We start from the raw sequence: 23,679 nt of genomic DNA, 5'->3' as shown, positions 1-23,679 counted from the left end.
TTCTCAACAAATTGTGCTGACAAAACTGGATGTATATATATATATATATAGAAGAATTAAATTAGAACATTACTTCTCACCATATGCAAAAGTCAACTCAACATGGATCAAAGAACTAATTAAAACTCAAGACTATGAAGCGACTGGAAGAAAACCTACTGGAAACATCCCATGACACTGGCATAGGGGATGACCTCTCGCACAAGATCTCCAAAGTACAGGTAACGAAAGCTAAATTAAACAAATGGAACTATATCAAATTCAGAAGCTTCTACACAGCAAAGGAAATGATTGAGTGAAATTACAGCTAACAATTGGAAAAAGATACTTGTGAGCTGCCTATCCAGTGAAGGATTAATACCCGGAATACATCAACAACTTAAACGACAACACCAAAAAACAACCAATCTAGTTAAGAAATGGGCAATGGATGTGACAGCCCTCTAAAGAAGAAATACAAATGTCCAATAAACATGAAATAATAACATTACTATCCACCACAGAAATGTAAATCAGAACCAAAATGAGGTATCACTTCACCCCTGTCAGAATGGCTAAACTCCACAACACAGAGAGTAACAAACATTAGCAAGGATGTGGACAAGGGGGAACACTCAGACACTGTTGGTGGGAATGTAAATTAGTGCAGCCATGGTGGAAAACAATGTGGGGATTTCTTTTTATTTTTTCCTTTTTGGACAGGCATAGTGGACAGTGAGAGAGACAGAGAGAAAGGTCTTCCTTTTTCTGTTGGTTCACCCCACAATGGCCACTGTGGCACTTGCTGATCCGAAGGCAGGAGCCAGGTGCTTCTCCTGGTCTCCCATGCAGGTGCAGGGCCCAAGAACCTGGGCCATCCTCCACTGCACTCCCGGGCCGGGACTAGAACCTGGGGTGCTGGCGCTGCAGGCGGAGGATTAGCCTAGTGAGCTGTGGTGCCAGCCAAGATTTCTTAAATTAGAAATAGTCTTGCCATATGACCCAGCAATTTACTACTGAGTATATACAAAAAGACTTGAACACAATGTATCAAAGATACCAGCACTACCACATTCATAGCAGCACTGTTTACTATAGCCCAAGTTTAGATTCAAAGTCTCCATCACCAGTTGAATGGATAAAGAAAATGTGGTATAGGCACACAATTGAATATTATTCAGCTATAAAAGAGAAAGAAATTCTGCCATTTGTAGCAAAATGGACATGTAAGACATGATGTTGAGTGAAGTAAGCCAGATACACAAAGACAAATACCACATGTTCTCCTTAAATGTGGGAGTTAATATCTAATAAATGAATGAAATCTCTGTGTGGGTCATTATTGCTGCAAATATAGTTTTACGAAACTGTTTTATACCTTTGCCAATCCCATGGTTAAGAATGTTATACTACCATAGTTTTAATGATGTATAATTACTTTAAATTTTACTGTATAAGGATGAAATGGCAATTTATCCATTCAACTACTGTTTATAGCCATTTCTTGATTCCCGTTAAATTTGGGTCTTTTTGCTTTTTTAATTGTTAAACTTCTTATTCAGTAAAGTATTATACTTTTTTTTATTTTTTTAACTTTTATTTAATGAATATAAATTTCCAAAGTACAGCTTATGGATTACAATGGCTTCCCCCCATAACGTCCCTCCCACCCGCAACCCTCCCCTTTCCCACTCCCTCTCCCCTTCCATTCACATCAAGACTCATTTTCGATTCTCTTTATATACAGAAGATCAGTTTCACATACATTAAGTAAAGATAACAGTTTGCTCCCACACAGAAACACAAAGTGAAAAATACTGTTTGAGTACTCATTATAGCATTAAATCTCAATGTACAGCACACTAAGGACAAAGATCCTACATGAGGAGTAAGTGCACAGTGACTCCTGTTGTTGACTTAACAAATTGACACTCTTGTTTATGGCATCAGTAATCACCCTAGGCTCTTGTCATGAGCTGCCAAGGCTATGGAAGCCACCTGAGTTCACTGACTCTGATCGTATTTAGACAAGGCCATGGTCAAAGTGGAAGTTCTCTTCTCCCTTCAGAGAAAGGTACCTCCTTCTTTGAAGACCTGTTCTTTCCACTGGGATCTCACTCACAGAGATCTTTCATTTAGGTTTTTTTTTTCCCCAGAGGGTCTTGGCTTTCAATGCCTGAAATAGTCTCATGGGCTTTTCAGCTGGATCCGAATGCCTTAAGGGCGAATTCTGAAGCCAGAGTGCTATTTAGGACATCTGCCATTCTATGGGTCTGCTGTGTATCTCACTTACCATGTTGGATCATTCTCTCCCTTTTTGATTCTATCAGCTAGTATTTGCAGACACTATTCTTGTTTATGTGATCCCTTTGGTTCTTAGTCCTATCATTATGATCAATTGTGAACAGAAATTGATCACTGGGACTAGTGAGATGGCATTGGTACATGCCACCTCGATGGGATTGAATTCGAATCCCCTGGTATGTTTCTAACTCTACTGTTTGAGGTAAGTCAGCTTGAGCATGTCCCGAATTGCACATCTCTTCCCTCTCTTATTCCCACTCTTACCTTTAACAGCGATCACTTTTCAGTTAAGTTTCAGCACTTAAGAATAATTGTGTATTGATTACAGTATTCAACCAAAAGTATTAAGTAGAACAAACAAAAAATGTTAGGAGGGATAACATATCAAGTTGCTCATCAACAGTCCGGGTGAGGGCTGATCAAGTCACCGTTTCTCATAGTGTTCATTTCACTTAAACAAGTTTCCTTTTTGGTGCTCCATTAGTTGTCACCTATCAAGGAGAACAAGTGGTATTTGTCCCCCTGGGATTGGCCTACTTCACTTAGCTAATGTTTTCCAAATTCCTAACAGGGATCACTTTTCAGTTAAAATTTAAACACCTAAGAATAATTGTGTATTAATTACAGAGTTCAACCAATGGTACTAGAACCAAAAAAATACTAAAATGGATAAAGTATCACATTGTACATCAACCATCAGGACAAGAGCTGATCAAGTAACTGTTTCTCATAGTGTCCATTTCATTTCAACAGTGTCCATTTCATTTCAACAAGTTTCCCCTTTGGTGCTCAGTTGTTGCTGATCAGGGAGAACATATGATATTTGTCCCTTTGGGACTGACTTAATTCACTCAGCATAATGTTTTCCAGATTCCTCCATCTTGTTGCAAATGACCGGGTCTCATTGTTTTTGACTGCTGTATAGTATTCTATAGAGTACATGTCCAATAATTTCTTTATCCAGTCTACTGTTGATGGGCATTTGGGTTGGTTCCAGGTCTTAGCTGTTGTGAATTGAGCTCCAATAAACATTAAGGTTCAGACTGCTTTTTTCTTTGCCAATCTCATTTCCTTTGGTTAAATTCCAAGGAGTGGGATGGCTGGGTTGAATGGTAGGGTTATCTTCAGGTTTCTGAGGAATCTCCAGACTGACTTCCATAGTGGCTTCACCACTTTGTATTCCCACCAACAGTGGGTTAGTGTCCCTTTTTCTCCACATCCTCTCCAGCATCTATTGTTGGTACATTTCTAAATGTGATCCATTCTAACCAGGGTGAGGTGAAACCTCATTGTGGTTTTGATTTGCATTTCACTGATTGCTAGCGACCTTGAACATTTTTTCATGTGCCTGTTGGCCATTTGGATTTCCTCTTTTGAAAAATGTCTATTGAGGTCCTTGGCCCATCTCTTAAGTGGGTTGTTTGTTTTGATGTTGTGGAGTTTCTTGATCTCTTTGTAGTTTCTGGTTATTAACCCTTTATCTGTTGCATAGTTTGCAAATATATTTTCCCATTCTGTCGGTTGTCTCTTCACTCTCTTGACTGTTTCTTTTGCAGTACAGAAACTTCTCAATTTGATGCAATCCCAATTGTCAATTTTGGCTTTGACTGCCTGTGCTTCCGGGGTATTTTCCAAGAAGTCATTGCCGGTACCTATATCTTGCAGGGTTTTTCCAATGTTCTCTAATAATTTGATGGTGTCAGGTTGTAGATTTAAGCCTTTAATCCATGTTGAATGCATTTTTGTGTAAGGTGAAAGGTAGGGGTCTTGCTTCATGATTCTGCATGTGGAAATCCAATTTTCCCAGCACCATTTATTGAATAGACTGTCCTTGCTCCAGGGATTGGTTTTGGATCCTCAATCAAATATGAGTTGGCTATAGATGTTTGGATTGATTTCTGGTGTTTCAATTCTGTTCCATTGGTCTATCCACCTGTTTCTGTACCAGTAACATGCTATTTTGATTACAACTGCCCTGTAATATATCCTGAAACCTGGTATTGTGATGCCTCCAGCTTTGTTTTTGTTAAACAAGATTGCTTTAGCTATTCGAGTTCTCTTTTGCCTCCATATGAATTTCAGCATCATTTTTTCCAGATCTGAGAAGAAGGTCTTCGGTATCTTGATTGGTATTGCATTGAATGTATAAATTGCTTTTGGGAGAATGGACATTTTGATGATATTGATTCTTCCAATCCATGAGCATGGAAGATTTTTCCATTTCTTGGTATCCTCTTCTATTCTTTTCTTTAAGGTTTTGTAATTTTCATCATAGAGAACTTAACGTCCTTGGTTAAGTTAATTCCAAAGTATTTGACTGTTTTTGTAGCTATTGTGAATGGGATTGATCTTAGAAGTTCTTCCTCAGCCATGGCATTGCCTGTGTATACAAAGGCTGTTGATTTTTGTGCATTGATTTTATACCCTGCTACTTTGCCAAACTCTTCTATGAGTTCCAATAGTCTCTTAGTAGAGTTCTTTGGGTCCCCTAAGTAAAGAATCATATCGTTTGCAAAGAGGGATAGTTTGAGTTCTTTCTTCCCAATTTATATCCCTTTAATTCCTTTTTCTAGCCTAATAGCTCTGGCTGAAACATCTAGAACTATATTGAACAGCAGTGGTGAGAGTGTTCATCCCTGTCTGGTACCCGATCTCAGTGGAAATGCTTCCAACTTTTCCCCATTCAATAGGATGTTGGCTGTGGGTTTTTCATAGATTGCTTTGATTGTATTGAGGAATGTTCCTTCCATACCCAGTTTGCTTAGAGTTTTCATCAAGAAAGGGTGTTGTATTTTATCAAATGCTTTCTCGGCATCTATTGAGATAATCATATGGTATTTCTTCTGCAGTCTGTTAATGTGGTGTATCACATTGATTGTTTAGCGCACATTGAACCAACCCAGCATAACCAGGGATAAATCCCACTTGGTCTGGGTGGATGATCTTTCTGATGTGTTGTTGCATTCTATTGGCAAGATTTTTGTTGAGGATTTTTGCATCTATGTTCATCAGGGATATTGGTCTGTAATTCTCTTTCAATGCTGCATCTTTTTCTGGCTTAGGGATTAAAGTGATGCTGGTTTCATAGAAAGAATTTGGGAGGACTCCCTCTTTTTTGATTGTTCTGAATAGTTTGAGAAGAATTGGAGTTAGTTCTTCTTTAAATGTCTGGTAGAATTCAGCAGTGAATCCATCTGGTCCTGGGCTTTTCTTTGTTGGGAGGGCCTTTATTACTGTTTCAATTTCTGTTTCAGTTATGGGTCTATTTAGGTTTTCTACATCTTCCTGGTTCAATTTAGGTAGGTTGCATGTGTCCAGGAATCTATCCATTTCTGAGAGGTTTCCCTATTTGCTGGCATACAAGTCCTTGTAGTAATTTCTAATGATTCTTTTTATTTCTGTGGTGTCTGTTGTTACATTTCATTTCTGATTTTATTGATTTGGGTCTTTTCAATTCTTTTTTTAGTTATTTGATCCAATGGGGTGTCAATTTTGTTTATTTTTTCAAAAAACCAGCTCCTCGTTTGGCTGATTTTTTGTAATTTTTTTGATTGAATCCTGTTGATTTCTTCTCTGATTTTAATTATTTCTCTTCTCCTACTAGATTTGGGTCTGCTTTGCTGCAGATTTTCTAGATCCTTGAGGTGAATTGAAAGCTCATCTATTTGGTGCCTTTCCAATTTCTTGATGTAGGCACCTATTGATATAAACTTTCCTCTTAACACTGCTTTTGCTGCATCCCGTAAGTTTTGGTATGTTGTGCTGTTATCCTCATTTACTTCCAGAAAATTTTGATTTCTCTTTTAATTTCTTCTATGACCCATTGTTCATTCAGGAGCATGTTGTTCAATCTCATGTGTTTTTGTATGCTCTAGGGATTCTTGAGTTGCTAATTTCCAACTTCATTCCTTTATGGTCTGAGAAGCTGCTTGGTATGATTCTAATTCTTTTGAATTTGCTGAGACTTGCTTTATGGCCTAGTATATGGTCAATCCTAGAGAAGGTTCCATGTACTGCTGAGAAGAATGTAAAATCTTTAGATGTAGGATTGAAAGTTCTGTAGATATCTGTTAGATCCATTTGGGCTATAGTGTCATTTAAATCTACTGTCTCCTTGTTGATCTTCTGTCCTGTTGATCTGTCTATTTCTGAGAGTGGAGTATTGAAGTCCCCCAGTACTATTGTATTGGGGTCTAAGTCTCCCTTTAAGTCCCTTAACAAATCTTTTATATAAACTGGTGCCCTGTAATTAGGTGCATATACATTGATAATTGTTATATCTTCCTGTTGAATTGATCCCTTAATCATTATATAGTATCCCTGGCCAGGAGCCAGGAGCCAGGTGCTTCTCCTGGTCTCCCATGCAGGTGGAGGGCCCAAGGACCTGGGCCATTCTCTACTGCCTTCCAGGGCCACAGCAGAGAGCTGGACTGGAAGAGGAGCAACCAGGACAGAATCCGGTGCCCCAACCAGGAGTAGAACCTGGGGTACTGGCGCTGCAGGTGGAGGATTAGCCTATGAGCTGCTGCACTGGCCCTCTCATTCCTTTTGGCTATTAGAAGTGGTGTCAATCCTGATCTTTATTGATACTAACCTTTTGAATAAACAGTTATCTATTCAATCATGGGAATCAAGTAAATATGTTGCTATACTTTCATTTGTTTTCAAGCACATCCTTTTATTTACATATTCTGGCGTTCAAAACCACACTAATGAATTCATTTCTTGTTGTTTCTGTCTTGAAATGATTCATAAGCATTTAGAAAGTAGAGGATGAATTTTAATGCTCTCTAGAATCAATACTTTTCAGACCTTGGTTTACTAAACTTCCCCCGGAACCCACCTATCTTTCCAATGGAGCCAAAGAAATGTACTTGTCAGAAAGATTAAATACTAGTTTCAATGGATGCTGAAAGGTGTCATACAAAAAAAAAAAAACACAGTTTTGCAGGACAAACATGTTTGGGAAAGCCTGGGTTAATCAACATTTTTTAAAACAACAGTCTCTATCCTTTGAGACTTCTGAGGACTTCTACACTAACATGCATTATGGTCTCTAAAAGATGACACAAGTACAGCTTGATATCATTTATCAAGTGCTCACTGTGTGCCAGCCTCTGTGTTAAATGTTTCACGTGTATTAATCCTTGCTTAATCTTGTCACATAACATAGATAATATCATTACCTTAATGCTATGGATGAAGAAGTGAAGGCATAGAGTGGTTAAGTACCCCATCCAAGATTGCAAGCAAGAAATCAGCAGAGCTGATACTCTGGGGACTGCACAGATGTTCACTGAATCCATTTCCTCTTCTCATTGGGCTCACCACTGAAGTACATTCCCCAGGCCCTTTGGAAGTTGAACAGATGGGCCCCCACCCTATACTCTGCAGTTTTAGGTATGTATTTATTTGAGAGAGAGAGAGAGACACACACACACACACACAGAGAGAATCTTCCATCTGCTGCTTCACTGTCAAATACCCACCAACAGCCAGGGCTAGGCCAGGCCAAAGTTGGCAGACTGAAACTCCCACATGGGGTGTCAGAGCCCCAAGTACTTAATCTCATCACTTGCTACCTTCTAGACTGTGCATTAGAGGGAATCTGAATTGGAGGTGACGTCCTGGGACTTGAACCAGGCCCTCTGGAATTGGATGAGGGTGTGCCAAGGGGCAGCTTAACTGCTGTGCCAAATGTCTGCCTTTATATTCCCTTTTCCCTTATCTGTTGGCAGATTACAAAGGACTCAATAAGAGATTCTAAGGATGTAAAAGATGGACAAGAAACACCATGAAATGAACTTGGACCCCAGAATGACTGCACAAGTAGTCCATCAACCAAACCCACCCCCACCCTTTCCAAGCAGCACCAGACTGTGACACTGATTAGAGTTATTGATTACCTTAAACCCCTGAGATTGGGATGGTACCTGTTACAGAATTTATGCTGTCCTATCATGACTAACAGTCAGGACGTCCTTTTTTCCTGTGGAATCTCTTGTGCCCAAGATCTAGGGGAGTGTTGGCACTGAGGAATGACTGACTGACTAGCATAGCAAACACTAACTTCAAAGTGATCAGAACTGATTCAAATCTTGGGTCTGCACCAGCTGTGTAACTTCAGGCAAGCCACTTAACTTTTCTGAGTTCCTGTTGCCTAATTTAACAGTGGAGATTTTAATGACCAACTCACAGAGTAATCACTGTGAAGTAAGTGAGTTCATGGACAGAAAGTACCTGAGACTCAATGGATGCTCATTCAAAGGTAGCTATTATGAAAGGGAGACCATGGCACCTGCCTGGGATAATAAGGACCTGATTGATCATAATTCCCCTAACTCCTTTCCCCACTCTGATGCCTATAGGCTGGCTTAGTTTGGCAGGCAACTTGTGGTGGACTGCTGCTCTCCCAGCTCCATCCTGGCCAGCATCTTCTTGGTGGCATCTTTTCCCTCACTCTTAAGAGCTGGTCCATGACCCATCTTCACCTACCCCAAATGCCAAAGCCCAGGGTGAAGCCACTCTGCTGAGCACCTTCCCCTTGAGAATGCCTTGTGCAGTGAATACTGTCCCTCTTCTGTAGATACTTGTGATCTCATTGTTATCACAGCATTATTCACGATGGCTAAGATAGATTAGTTTCCTAGGTGTCCATTGACACACGAACAGATGAATATCATATACAACGGAATCCTATTTAGTCAGAAAAATGAATGAAATTCTGGGGACTGCTGTTGTGGTTCAGTGGGTTAAGCTACTGCCCACAACTCTGGCATCCATATGAGCTCCAGTTCCAGTCCTGACTGCTCAACTTTTGATCCAGATCCCTATGAATGTGTTTGTGAAAACATCAGAAGATGGACCAAGTGCTTGGACCCCTGATATTCACTTGAGATACTCAGGTGGAGTTCCAGGCTCCTGACTTTGGCCTGGCCCAGCTCTGACTATTGCAGCCATTTAGGGAGTGAACCAAGCAGATGGAAGATCTCTCTCTCTGTCTCTCTCTTGCTCTCTCTTGCACGCGCTATTCTCCTCTCTCTTTCTACAACTCTGCCTTTCAAATAAATAAAATAAATCTTAAAAAAATCCAGTCACTTGCAGCATGGATGGAACTGCAGGGCATGCTAAGTGAAATAACCCAGCCATAGAAGGACAAATACCACATGTGCTGTCTCATATCTAGAAGCTAAAAATGTTGATTTCACAGAAGCAGAGAGAATGGTTACCAGATCCTGGGAATGGGGAGAAAAAACTATGTACACCAGCTTGATGGGTACAAAAATAGTTATATAGAAGAATCGGTTTCTAGCATTTTATAGCACAACAGGGTAATGGCAGTTAACAATAATAATTTATTGTGTATTCCAAAGTAGCTATTAAGAGAGAATTCTGAATGTTCTAATCACAATAAAAATTGATAAAGGTCTGAGGTGATAGATAATGCCTATTATTCTGTTCTGAGCATTACATTCGGTCTTCATGTATTGAAACATCACACCAGACCTGATAAATATGGACAATTATCATGCGTCAATTAAAAATCTTTAAAAATGATGTCTGTCTCCTATACCCAGTCTCTCAGCCGCAATACCCTCCTATGCCTGGAATAGTGTTCTCGTCATTCCTCAGTGCCCAGTCTAATGCTACTGTAGGTGCACATGGATCAAATTCTTCAAGTGTCACATGTAGGCAGAGGCTGGTGGGGTCATACAGGATTCTGGTGACAAGGGTTCCTTGATCTGTGTGCAGTGAGTGCTGTGGGCAGTGACCCAGAAAATTTCATTCACACGTATCTTCTCCTCCCAGAGAAGACAAAACAAATGCTTCTTGTGTCCCAGCCAGCACCGGCCATCCTAAGTCTGCCTCCACCATCCAGAGGGAGAAGAAAAAAAGATCCAAAGTCCCACTATTTTTAATTCTCTACTTCTCCAAAGTTGGCCTGAATCTTTCCACTCTCATTTCCTTTCCCAGTATACCAGAGTTTTCAATGATTAGAATCTCAGTGATTCCCTGTGCCTTGGGCTGCTGAGCCTCCTGAGCCTCTTTGTCTGGCTGCACTGCTGGATGATGGTTGAGAGTTTGCTCTTGCTGGAACTGTGCATGGCCTTCTCTCGGGTGCTGCCAACCTCGTCAGAACTGTGCAGCATCTGTGCCTTGGTTGCCTTTCCCACAAAATGGGAACATTGTACAGATTCCATGCATACTTATCTATGAGCTATACAGAGCAGAGTTTCCAAAAGTTGTAGGGGTGATGGTGTTCAGGAGGAATAAGACATTCAGATCACTTTTGTAAAAAAGAACTTATTTATTTGAAAGGTCGAGGTATAGACAGTGAGAGGGAGAGACAGAGAGAAAGGTCTTCCATAGCACTCATTTGGCCCCATTTACTTTTCTCTTTGGTTTTAATATGAATTTGTTGAAAATTTCAGTGACCAAAACCAAGTGCAGCAGCACATTGGTGTTTCTACAGGCCTGCAAGTGCCTAGAAAGCTGCGGGCTTGGGAATGCACGACCTCCCTGGGAGACCCCTCATGGCAAGGGAGAACTCCCTGGGGACACATATGCTGCAGTTCAATATGTTTTCTAAAAATTTATTTATTTATTTATTTGAATGTCAGAGAGAGAGAGAGAGAGAGAGATTTTCTATCCACTGCTTCACTGCCCAGATGGTTGCAATGGCAAGGGCTGGGCTGTGCCAAAACCAGGAGACCAGGAGCCAGGAGCTTCTATCAGGTCTCCTACGTGTGTGGCAGGGGCCTAAGCACTTGGAGCATCTTCCACTACTTTTCTGAGACCATTAACAGGGAGCTGGATTGAAAGTGGAGCAGCCAGGACTTGAACCGATGTCCATTTGGGATGCTTGAGTCATAGGCAGTGGTTTTCCTTCTATGATACAATGCCATATTTGATAATATTTGATAACAATATAATATATTTGAAATATAATAATATTTGAAAACAAAATAATATTTGAAAACAGAGTTACACAGAGAGAAGAAGACACACATACACACACATGCACAGAGAGAGAGATAGAGAGAGGTTGTTTCACTCCCCAATTGGCCACAATGCCAGAGCTGCACCAATCCAAAGCCAGGAGCCAGGAGCTTTTTTCAGGTCTCCCACACGGGTGCAGGGGCCCAAGCACTTGGGCTGTCTTTTGCTGCTTTTCCAATGCCATTAGTAGGGATATGTATCGGAAGTGGAACAGCCAGTACTCGAACCAATGTCCATATGCGATGCCAGAATCACAGGCAGTGGCTTTACCTGCTATACTGCAATGCCAGTGCCATATATATATATATATATATATATATATATATATTGACAGGCAGAGTGGACAGTGAGAGAGAGAGACAGAGATAAAGGTCTTCCTTTTCCCGTTGGTTCACCCTCCAATGGCCGACGCGGCCGGTGTGCTGCAGCCAGCGCACCACGCCTATTTGAAGGCAAGAGCCAGGTGCTTCTCCTGGTCTCCCATGGGGTGCAGGGCCCAAGTACCTGGGCCATCCTCCACTGCACTTCTGGGCCACAGCAGAGAGCTGGCCTGGAAAAGGGGCATCCGGGACAGAATCCGGCGCCCCAGCCAGGACTAGAACCCGGTGTGCCGGTGCCACAAGGTGGAGGATTAGCCTATTGAGCCACGGCGCCAGCCCAACCAATATATTTTTTAAATTAGCCTTTTTCTTGTTGGCTTTACAAACCTCCCATTTGATCAGAAACCAAATGAAACCACCTGCCAAGAGTGGAGCTCTTCCTCTAGCTGCTCCACACTCTACTTCCTGTATCTCATCTAGTTCTCACCTCTTCTCCTCACCTCCTCTGTCGTCATTCAGCCAACCTTGCCCACTGGTCCAGAGTGGTGCATGCACATGCCCCAGAGGAATGGGTCACAAACTCAATGAAGTCTACAGCCTGTCCCAATGCACAAGGCCTGCTTGAGCTATGCATCCACTGGCCACAGACTATGCATCTCCAGAAATGTTGGAGCCCAGGGTCCCTGAGCTACGGGGCTCACAGGGGGAAGATAGAAGCAAAGGTTTACTTTTTCCAAGGCAGCCAATCCTGTCAGAGTTTATTTTCTCCTCCTAACCCAAGAATTTGCATCCTTCCTTCTCATATCAACAGTGCTATTCCACATATGTCCTCTCCTCTCCACCCTAGCTCAAGAGCCCTCTACTCCCTTGTCCTCAGGTTGTTTTGTTCATGAGCAACCTGGTTTCCTACCTCCAGTGGCTCCCAAAGCCAGAACCACTATCACTTCTAGACTCTGGAGTCAGCCCTTCCCAAGGGAAGGATCACTATGGCTTGTTCACTTTGGAGACATATATCACCATCTCTTCTGGGTCTGAATTGCTGCTGGATTACTTGTAGATGCTGCTTCCCAATTCCCAACATCCTCTCTTTGCTCTCAAAACCTCCCTTCCAGCAGCAAGGACCACTGCCCCTCTGAACTGTACTGTGCGTTAGGATGCTAACTAAAAGCTGGCCCATTAAGGTGGTGAAGTTCACACCCAGATAGTCCAGGATTTGAATCCTGCCTCTCACACTGACTGATCTTACGGTTTCTTTGTACCTTGTCTAAGCATCCTTGTGTAATATGATGATTTGCCTGTATCTCCTATGATATTCAGAGCTTCTTGGGAAAATCTTACACATCTATGGGTTGCTTGTGCATATATTTGAATAAGTGAAATCATCTTCTCTTGGCCTGCTTTCTCAATTATAAAATGGAGCTATTACTTACCTGCCCGATTGAGTAAAGAGGGCACCCATCACATACCCACTGGCATACGTTGGGCTCTTAATGGGTGAAGTTTTCTTCAATTTCCTCTTCAGTTTGCTCAACAGTTTTCACCCATTTCTATCTCAACTCCAAGCTCAGCTTACTGGGGCTTTCTGTTTTCTCCCACATGGGTGCAGGGGCCCAAGCCCTTGGAACATCTTCCACTGCTTTCCCACACTATAAGCAGAGAGCTGGATAGGAAATGGAGCAGCTGGGAGATGGACTGACACCCATATGGGGAATGCTGGCCCTGCAGGTGGAGGCTTAGCCTAGTATGCCACAACACTGGACCCCCAAAATTATTTTATTAATATAAAGATTTTATGCATTTCATGGGTATGATTCCAAGAAGATAACCACACTTCCCTTATTTATATGTGTGTGTGTGTGTGTGTGTGTGCGTATGATTTATCTATTTGAAAAGTAGAGTAATAGAGAGAAAGAGAGACAGGGAGAGAGAGAGAGAGAGGGAGAGAGAGAGATATTCCATCCACTGGTTCACTCCCCCAAAAGCCATAGTGCCTCTGGGCTAGATAAAGCCAGAAGCCTGGACCCCATTCAAATCTCACACACAGGTGACGGGGGCTCAAGTACTTGGGTCATCTTCCATTGCTTTCCCAGGCACATTAACAGGGAACTGGATCAGAAGTTAAGCAGCTAGGACGTGAACTGGCACTCATATGGGGGGCCAGTGTCACGGCAGTGGCTTAACCCACTGTGCCACACCACCAGCCCCATGTTCATTTTTACATCCTCATTTATCCATTCAGCTAAGAGACAGACTGTCGGGTTCTGAGGTTATTGGGTCAAATAAAGCAAACATGGTTCTTGCTCTCATGAAGTCTGCAGTCTGACAGGAAAGAATGAACCAGGCAAGCGATATTTCCTTATGTAGTATATACTAAGTGTGAAGTGAAGGGCTGAAGATTTAAACCGTCCAAACCAAGTAATTCTAATCTTGTGAACAAGAGACAGAAGGCACAGACATAAACTGCAAATGATCCAGTTAACTATTTATCTAAACAGCTTCTAATTAAAAACTTAAAATACAAATAACACACACATATCTGAGCAAAGTTGTTACCTTAACATTAAACATAAAAAATGACCATGAAATAATAAGAGTGAGATTTTGAGTGTAATTCATTTTTTTAGACAATTTGAAATCCTACATGGTTTTTTTGCAGTGTGTTCTTCTACAGGTATTCTTCCTCTTTCTCACATTTTTTGGGAAAGATTTATTTATTTGGAAGGCAGAGTAACAGAGGGAGGGGTCAGAGAGAGCAATGTCTCACCTGTAGGCTCACTCACCACATGGTCACAATGGTCAGGGCTGCAGCAGGTTGAAGCCAGAAGCCTGGAACTCCATCTGGGTCTCCTACATGTGTGCAGGGCCCAATGACTTGAGCCATCTTACACTGCTTTATCAGGCACATTTTCAGGGACTGGGATCAGAGTGGAGCAGTACAGACTCACAGTGGCACCCATTTGGAATGCCACCCTTGCAGCTTGTGGCTTAAGCCACTGTGCTACATTGCTGGTCCTTTCATTTTTTTTCCAGCTGGGAAATCTGAGGTTTGAGAAACTGAGCCATAAGACAAAACAATGATTTCTTAAGCTGTGTTAGACTTCAGCTGGTGTTCCTTCTAGTCTAAAAGACTATATTCCCCATGGGCAAATGACAAAACCTTTTCCACTTGAGTCTCCTCTTAGCAAACTAGTGATAATATGGTCCCCAGAATTAATCTATGGGCTAAAAGATATGATGTAAGGCATTTAGTCTCTCAGGAATGTTAGTTCTCTATCCAGGTCTCTTGTTTATCTTTCTGTACTTGGTGAACTAAAGGATGACATAAAATGATTTGAAAATAACTACCAAACATCAATAAAACACCAATACGAATTTTATTCTCAAATCTGGATGCTAAGCTTTCCCCTCTGCAACTCATCAAAAATCATTTTGCATTCATTCTCATTTACTATTTGACTGTTACAGGTAAAAACCCAGAGAAATCTTCCAGGTAAGCAGCAGGTAATGTACTTTTTGGAAGAAGGCAGAGTTTATAAAGCATCCTGAAATTGGGGTCAGCTTCACTGGGTGTCACTTTTGAGGATGTTGGTTCAATTTCTCTGAAGGGAGGAGAGAACTTCCACTTTACTTATGGCCTTGTCTAAATAAGGTCGGAGTTTGTGAACTCAAGAGGCTTCCGTGGCCTTGGCAGCTCCTGCCCAGAGCCTCGGGTGATTACTGACGTCATAAATAAGAATGGAGGCACTGAGTTTTCTTATTTTCTGTTTGGTGCCTAAGCCCAAGACATTTTTAGCATTGGGAGCACACTAACTACTAATTTGCACAAGGACTGGTTTGTGGAGGCCTCTGTACATGTGTGAGGAGGGGTAAAACAGAAAAAGGGACCAGAAATAAGCACCCTCTTTCCCCCACAGAGATGCCCATGGAGTGGGGAAAAGTGGGGAAAGAGATGTGGCCTAGGAAAATATGGCACTTATCTTACGCATAGTGGAAAATGTAAGAAAAAAAAAAACCACAAAACAAATTTCAAGCAAAGCAAACTTGCCAAGGATTAGCTGCGTTTACATTCATTCAGCCCCCATGGAGGTGAATTTTGTTTCTTTCCCTTCATAAGGCTGGGACACTGTGGGTATCAGGGACTTCAAGCTAAGTCTGGGCATGGTGCTGAAGTAGCCCCTTGACAGTAGGGACTCCATTTTGGGGCACTTGAGACTCCATTCTTGGAAAGCATCCCCCCCACCATGAGACTCTGGTCTGAAACTATGATCTCAAATAGTCGGGCAATAGCAGTGCACTACATCACCCTTGGCAGAGCACAAAAAACCCCTAGCATGATTGCTCAAGCTTAAAAGTAGAAAGGTTGCACCTGGGTTACCTGGGCTAATAATGAAGATGTGATTTGTCTACGTCTTAAGATCATAATTGCTGATTGTAAGATTTTAGCAACCGCTTAGCAACCATGTATTCTCTCCCCCTCCCGATTTTGCGGTTTTTGCCTTTATAAACCCTATACTTTAGTTCCTCAAGGCTCCTCTGTTCTTGCATGTTCAGAGAGCCCCTACATGTTGGATCAATAAATCCTTAACCCTTTGCTGGTTGCATGAGAGAAAGTGTCTTGTTGTCGTTCTTCGGGTGGTGGGCGTTTTCGGACCCTAACAGTGCAATGTGCCTCCTCTTGGCTCCATCAACCATCCCAACATGGAGGCTCCAGCTGCTCTGAGGAGAGGGATCACATGTTTGGGTTCTGAATTCAATTGAGACCTAAAACCTAAAATAAGTGTTCATAACTTACATGGAGATGCACCTGCCTATCCCACCATTCTTGTAGGTAGACCTGGTGATGATACCTGGACAGGAACCCTGGTTGCTCAGTGAGTCACCATATACTCAGAGTCCCTCTACCAAGGGATTCAGCGGTGAGTAAGACCAGATGTCTCTCCTCAAAGAGAGAGGGTGGAGGAAGAATAGAAAAATAGTTAAATAAGTAAATCTGTATAGTTCCAGAAAAGAAGCAGAGCAGCAGCCCAGCCTTGAGATTGGGGAGGGGCAGGAGAGGAGGGATGTAAACAAAGGCAAACTCCCTTAGTTTCCATTCCATTGCTCCCAAACTCCTTCAAACCCTTAGGGAGCACCGGCCAGCTCGCTAGGCTTGTGCTGGGTCTGGACTCCATTTCCCAGAGTTCCTCGGCGCCTAGTGCGTGGGTGCACGTCGGAGCGCGCCTGCGCGCTGGTGGCTCCGCGTCCCGGGGCAGCGGAAGCTCGCGCAGTGTTCAGAGCCGGGGCTATTGCTCCACACGTGCTTGCGGGGGTCTTTTGCTGTACACCTTCCATTCCAGGCAGTTTGCGAGCGCAACACCCGGCCGGCCCCGCTGCTTCTCCTTCCGCTGCTGTCGCTGGGTCCGAGGCCACCCCCACGCGCCGGGGACTTTGCCTGCCCCTCACGCTCCGCCTTGCTGCACCTGCGTGTCCTGGAGCGCGCCGCCGGGCTCCCCGCCAATTCCCCCGGCAAGTGCGGAGACCAGGGAGGGGCGTGGACGCGGGTGCGTGCGGGTGCGAGGGCGGCTGGCGGCTGGCGGCTCGGGGACCCGGCTCTGGGTGCGCTGCCCAGCGAGCCGGCGCCCCGATCCGGGCTGTGGCGGCTCCGACCGCAGCCTTCCAGCCTCCCGGCGCCCCGCGGGCCCCGTGCGCTGCTTCCCTCCAACTTTCCGCCATGCATTTTGTTCTGGGCGAGCCTGGTAGGCGAGAGGACGGCGGAAGAAGGCAGCGGGACTCCCCTCGTCCATATTTTCATAGAGCCCCGGTCCCACTTTGGCTTGGTGGAGAGAATGCCCTCTGGCCGGGCTTCCTGGTCAACCCTGCGGCGGTTCCGGCGGCAGAGCGGGGCTGGTGGCCCCCAGCAAGGAGCCCGGGGCGGCGGGCAGATGGCTCAGCCTCGCTGCCCCCACTCTGCACGCGCACAACCCGCAAGGTGAGGTTCCCACGGGCACTCGGGGCGGCTGGGGCTCCGCGGGCTCCGCTGACTTTCCCCCCTGTTCTTCACAGTCCCCGCAGTGCCACTCCCCGCTGGTTGTCCTACAGCTCCTGCAGCTGGAAGTAAGGGGGTCGCCGAGTTTTCTTATTTTCTGTTCGGTGCTGAAGCCCAAGACATTTTTAGCATGGGGGGCGCATTAACATCAGATTTGCACAAGGACTGTGGTCTGCGGAAGCCTTTGGACAAGTTGTTGGCGTGACATGTAGATGTAGCAGGAGACTGATGGAGGGGCGGGATAGCGAGGCTCTTAACAGGAAAACAGCTTCATTCATTCATTGATGGGTGGATGCTCGGCAGACCCAGAGGGGACTTTCTCCAGAATCTGGGCTCTACAAACAACTCTAAAGTTTGGCCTTCGTTTATGTTTCTTCAGTACATTTGGTTACATATTGACTGGATAGTGGCCAGCTGTAGGACTGCTCATACAGCCATTACAGCTGCCGGCATCAGATTAACTTCCGCTGACTAGTTGTGTTAATTGCATAGGCGGAAGTTCTCAGAAAGCCCTGGCTACCCTACCGTTTCTGCCTTTAGCCGCTTTTTTTTTCTACCTAAGGGGAGAGAGTGTCCCTGCCATCATGAAGAGGTAAGAAAGAGGGAAAAGAGAAAACGTCGGATAAGCTATTGCTGACTGATTTTCTCTCTCTTTCTTCCTTTCTTTTTTTTTTTTTTTTTTTTAAGATTTATTTATTCATTTGAAAGGCAGAGTTGCAGAGAGAATAAGCAAACTCTTCATCCACTGGTTCACTCTCCAAATGGCCGCAGCAGCTGGAGCTGCGCCGATCTGGAGCCAGGAGCTTCTTCCCCGTCTCCCACTTAGGTGCAGGGGCCTAAACACTTGGACCATTTTCTACTGCTTTCCCAGGCCATAGCAGAGAGTTGGATCAGAAGTGCAGCAGCCGGGACTGGAACCAGTGCCCATGTGGGGTGCTGGCACTGCAGGTGGGGGCTTTACCCGCTGCACCACAGTGCCCGCCCCACTGACTGATTTTTGGTATAACAAAGTTTTCACCTGAATAAGCAGGTTTGAGTGATTCACATGTTCTGTTAGAGTGCTTGGTGCTGTCACCAGATGGCTAATGAAAAGATTTATTTATTTCAGAGACAAAGGTAACAGAGAGAGAGAGAGAGAGAGGGGTCTTCCATCTGCTTGTTCACTCCCCAAATGGCCACAACGGCTGGAGTTGGGCCTCTCTGAAGCCAGGAGCTTCTTCCACGTCTCCCACGTGGGTGCAGGGCCCCAAGCACTTGGGCCATCTTCCACTGCTTTCCCAGGCCATAGCAGAGAGCTGGAATGGAAGTGGAACAGCCAGGATTTGAACCGGCACCCATAGTGGATGCCAGCACCACAGGTGGAAGCTTAGCCCACTACGCTGCAGCACCAGCCCCTACCAGATGACTGATTTTTGAAGCTCAGTGTACAGGGTAAAGCCATCAGGGAGTCAAAATAGAAAGGTGCTCCTGGATTGGGGCGTGCTGTGGTGGCAGCGTGCCGCCGCCTCTCCGCCCTGGTGCGTTGTTTTTGTTCTTTTCTGCAGTGTGTTTCCCACGGCAGTGCTCGTGTCCTGCTACTGTGTGAAGAGCTGCCTAGAGACAGCTGTCGGCCCACCTGCTGAAGAAGCGTATTGCATGGATGTTCATCTGGGAGACGGCCGAGAATAGGATGTGTCAACTTGGCAGGTCATTCCCTGTGCTCCTGGACTTGCTAGGCAAGTCATGTAACATCTGGGAGAGAGAATTGTTTTTTTGTTTTTTGTTTTTTAAATATGAGGTACATAATCTGGTCATTCAACCTTGATGTCTGTAAGATGCCAAATGAGGAAGCCGTCTGATGATGTCCATTCATCTCCCCATTAGTAACAGTCATTTTTTTAAAGATTTATTTTATTTATTTATTTGAAAGGCAGAGTTATAAAGAGAGAGAGGGAGAGACACAGAGAGAGATCTTGTATCTGCTGGTTGACTCTCCAGATGGCCACAACGGCCAGGTCTGGGCCATGCCGAAGCCAGGAGCTTCATTTGGGTCTACCACATGGGTTCAGGGCCCCCAGGATATGGGCCATCTTCCGCTGTTTCCCAGGTTGCATTAACAGGGAGCTGGATAGGAAGTGGAGAGGACTCAAACTGGTACCCACATGGGATGCTGGCATTGCAGGCGGTGTCTTACCCCATCACACCACAACGCCAGCCCCATGGGTTTCACCTAGAATGGGTCTGGACCAGAGCCAGCTATGTGTGGATCCCAGGAAGTTGTGGGTTGATGTTTTCTGAATGGGAATCCCCTGTTACTGCTGCCCACTGGATCCTGAATCCTGTGGTGTCTGTAAGCCAGAAACATGGAGGCCCAACCACTCAGGGCTTCCCTTCTCTCTGTGGCTTTCTTCCCCGTCTCTCATTCTCTGCTGTTTCTGCTGGTCTGCACAGGCGGCCTTCACCCTTGTGATGCAAGACACCTCTTGGCCTCTCCACCTGGGAAGACTGCATCTGTGTGACCCTGTCCACTGGCAGAGCCTCTGATGGACTTAACACCGGGCATCTTCAACACGGACAACTTGTCCTACTTTCCCAACGTTCTAGCATTCCCAGCCTGGATGGTTTTGGCGCTCCTGGCTGAGGTCAGCCGGGACACTTCCAGGCCTTGTGAGCAGGCATGAGCCTTTGGTGAATCAGTCTTTGTAGACAACCACGCGTGTGTTCCATCCACTGGTGCTTCCTCTGCCTTTGCCTCTAGGTCCATCAGTGAGGTGGAGTTCCCAGGCACTTTTGCCGATGGGGATTTCCCCCTTTCCTGACTATATCTTTGCCTTCAGTTTGCTTCCCCAAGTCTGGATGGCACTGCAGTCAGCATGGTAGGGGTTTGCCATCCCTTTTCTTCCACTAAGGACCCGACAAGCCGTCAGTCAACTTTTATGTCAGAGCTGCTGTGAGCAAGTCCCCCCCGTTTGCTCTTCTAGGGATATGGCTTGGGGTCACAAGTACCATCTAACTCCTCTGTTCAGCTACTGTTGGTGAGCCCCAGATACTCTTATATAAAATGGGAAGTGGCAAATGATCCTTGCCATACCTTACAGGGCTACTGAGTTGGAAAACAGTACACAGATTAAAAAAAAAAAATAGATATTTTTTAATTTGAAAGGGAGACTTATAGAGAGGGAGAGACAGAAAGATCTTCCATCAGCTGGTTCAATCCCCAAATGGCCACAATAATCAGGGCTGGGCCGGGTTGCAGCCAAGAGTCAGGAACTCCAGCTGGGTCTCCCGCATGGGTGGCAGAGGTCCAGGTAATTGACCCGCTTCCAGTGCCTTCCCAGGCACATTAACAGGGAGCTGGATCAGAAGTATGGCATCCAGGACTTGAAGTGTGTTTTGTAATCTACAAGTAACCAAATAGCAGCCGCACATATACACTAAGTGTTTGGATATGAATATATACACACACAGATATGCTTGTCTAAAGAACAAAGTGGGGCTGGTGCTGTGTCTCAGCGGGTTAGTGCTCTGGCCTGGGGCGCCGGCATCCCATATGGGTGTCAGTTCGAGACCCGGCTGTTCACTTCTGATCCAGCTCTCTACTGATGGCCTGAAAAAGCAGTAGAAGATGGCCCAAGTGCCTGGGCCCCTGCACCCACGTGGGAGACCTGGAGAAAGCTCCTGGCTTTGGAGCAGCACAGCTCTGGCCATTGCAGCCAGTTGTGGAGTGAACCTGCGGTTAGAAGACCTCTCTCTCTGTCTCAACCTCTCTCTCTAACTCTTTCAAATAAATAAATCTTAAAAAAAAAAAAAAGAAAAGAAAAGAAAAAAGAACAAAGCAATACTTGGGGACTAAAATAGCTTCTGAAACACCTGAGTGTAAATGTGCAGGGAGGCCTCTTTTTTTTTTTTTAATTTATTTATTTTACTTGAAAGAGTTACACAGAGAGAGAGAAGGAGAGGCAAAGAGAGAGAAGTCTTCCATCCACCGGTTCTCTCCCCAATTGGCCGCAATGGCCAGAGCTGGGCCAATCCAAAGCCAGGAGCTTCTTCTGGGTCTCCCACGTGGGTGCAGGGGCCCAAGGACTTGTGCCATCTTCTACTGCTTTCCCAGGCCATAGCAGAGAACTGGATTGGAAGTGGAGCAGTCAGGACTCGAATTGGTGTTCATGTGGGATGTGGGTGCTGCAGACGGCAGCTTAACCTGCTGCACTATAGCACCGGCCCCAGTGGTAAATATTTTTAAATAATTCAAAAAATGCTGGGTTATAGGTTGTGGATCAATTCAAATATAGTATGAAGTGTTTATAGACTAGATAGATTAACCATTTGACCATTTATTCATGATTGTTAATGTGTTATTTATTCTGCTATCATTTTAAATGATCTAATTTATTCTATGTAGTTTTAACTAGCATATCTGTGATTATACATTATTAAATATGTATTATTCCTATTTTTATATTTATGCTGTGATACTTATACTGATTACTGCTGGTATATGTGTATTTCTCCTTGCAGTAGTATGTATTTGTGACTCATGTAATTTGCTACCCTGTTTAGGTGCATACCTATTAAGAATTACCAGGTATTTGGAGAACTGCTTGCTTATCATTAGGTAATCACTACATCCCATGTAATTTCCCTTAAAATCTAAGCCTGAAATGGATATAGCTAGTCCAGATTTATTTGGATTAGTGTTATTATGGTGTATAACTTTTCATTCCTTCAAAATGTCTATCTACACTTTTAAGTTTGTCTTTTATTAAATTTTTTGTTAAATTGACAAAATTGAACATATTTGCCATATTAAAATGATGTTTGAAAGTAAGTATACATTGTGGAATGGCTACATTCAGATAATCATAGTCACTACATCACATCCCTATCACTGATTATGATAAGAATACTAAGAATCTAATTACAATGTTTTCCATAGAATACATTTTTAATAATTATTGTCACCATGTTGTACAATGGGTCCTTAAACATATTCTTCCTAGGTGACTGAGGTTTGTTAACCTTTGATCAACATTTGATAACTATACATTTAAAATGGGTTCATTAGCTGTTGAGTAATACTACTTTTGATCAATGTCTAAGAAATTTATTTCAATCTCATTCTTTTCCTTAAGGCCTAGCAGTCAATTGAAATCCTTCAGTTTCATTAAGATTTTATATTTTAAGTAGTTCAATCAAGAAAAGTGGGTTGGAATAGTTTGCTGTTTGTAAGAGTAATAAGTAAATATTCTACCTTCTTCATCTAATCTTGGGCTAATAGATAGTTAACCCCTCATAGTGCTCCTGGATAGCATAACAAAGATGTGGCGCCACCTACTAATCTGTTCGACACATGTTTCAGGCCCCCAAATGATAGCAATGTTTTTCAAACATAATCAGTTTGTTGGTAAGGGAACAGTAAAACGAGCATTTTCATATGTTATTAGTGGGAGTATGTATTAATTATACTGCCAAAAAGCTGTCTAGGGGCTGCTGCTGTGGTGCAGTGGGTTAACACCTTGGCCTGCAGTGCCAGCATCCTATATGGGCACTGGCTCGAGACCCAGCTGCTGCACTTCCCATCCAGCTCTCTGCTGTGGCTTAGGATAGCAATAGAAGTTGGTCCAAGTCCTTGGGCCCCTGCACCCACGTGGGAGACCCAGAAGAAGCTCCTGGCTTCAGATTGGCCCAGCTCTGGCTCTTGTGGCCAATTGGGGAGTGAACCATTGGATGGAAGACCTTTCTCTCTCTCTCTCTCTCTCTCTGCCTTGCCTTCTCGCTCTGTGTAACTCTGACTTTCAAATAAATAAAATTTTTTTTAAAGCTGTCTAGAAATATGTCAGTAATTCCATTTTCAGGCAACTATAGTATAAAAAAGTGAGCCAATGTAAACCAGGATTTGTGTACCGTTATTCATTTCAGCTTTGTTAACAAAAGCAAAAAAATATGTATTATCCTACACAGCCAGGAGTAAGATTAACTAAATAAAATAAAATACATAACGTGCCAGCACTGTGACACAGCAGGTTAAAGCCCTGGCCTGCCGTGCTCACATCCCATATGGGCACTGGTTCA

At 44.0% G+C, this 23,679-nt stretch overlaps 1 protein-coding gene across 1 annotated transcript; it reads left to right on the top strand.

Moving 5' to 3' along the window:
- Positions 1 to 134: 134 nt before the first annotated feature.
- On the top strand, positions 135 to 22,435 carry LOC103345952 (uncharacterized). Its single transcript, XM_070059365.2, has 5 exons — positions 135 to 221; positions 16,799 to 17,571; positions 17,646 to 17,696; positions 19,173 to 19,343; positions 20,059 to 22,435. The coding sequence occupies exons 1-4, from the start codon at positions 135 to 137 to the stop codon at positions 19,294 to 19,296; spliced, it is 1,035 nt and encodes a 344-aa protein (XP_069915466.2). The 3' UTR covers positions 19,297 to 19,343; positions 20,059 to 22,435.
- The last annotated feature ends 1,244 nt before the right edge of the window (positions 22,436 to 23,679 follow it).

The sequence above is a fragment of the Oryctolagus cuniculus genome, chromosome 16 (assembly GCF_051225735.1).
Source record: "Oryctolagus cuniculus isolate XC-2025 breed Fujian yellow rabbit chromosome 16, ASM5122573v1, whole genome shotgun sequence".
Lineage (NCBI taxonomy): Eukaryota > Metazoa > Chordata > Mammalia > Lagomorpha > Leporidae > Oryctolagus > Oryctolagus cuniculus.
The sequence above is the reverse complement of the archived record's forward strand: the minus strand, read 5'-3'. Positions and strand labels throughout refer to the sequence as shown.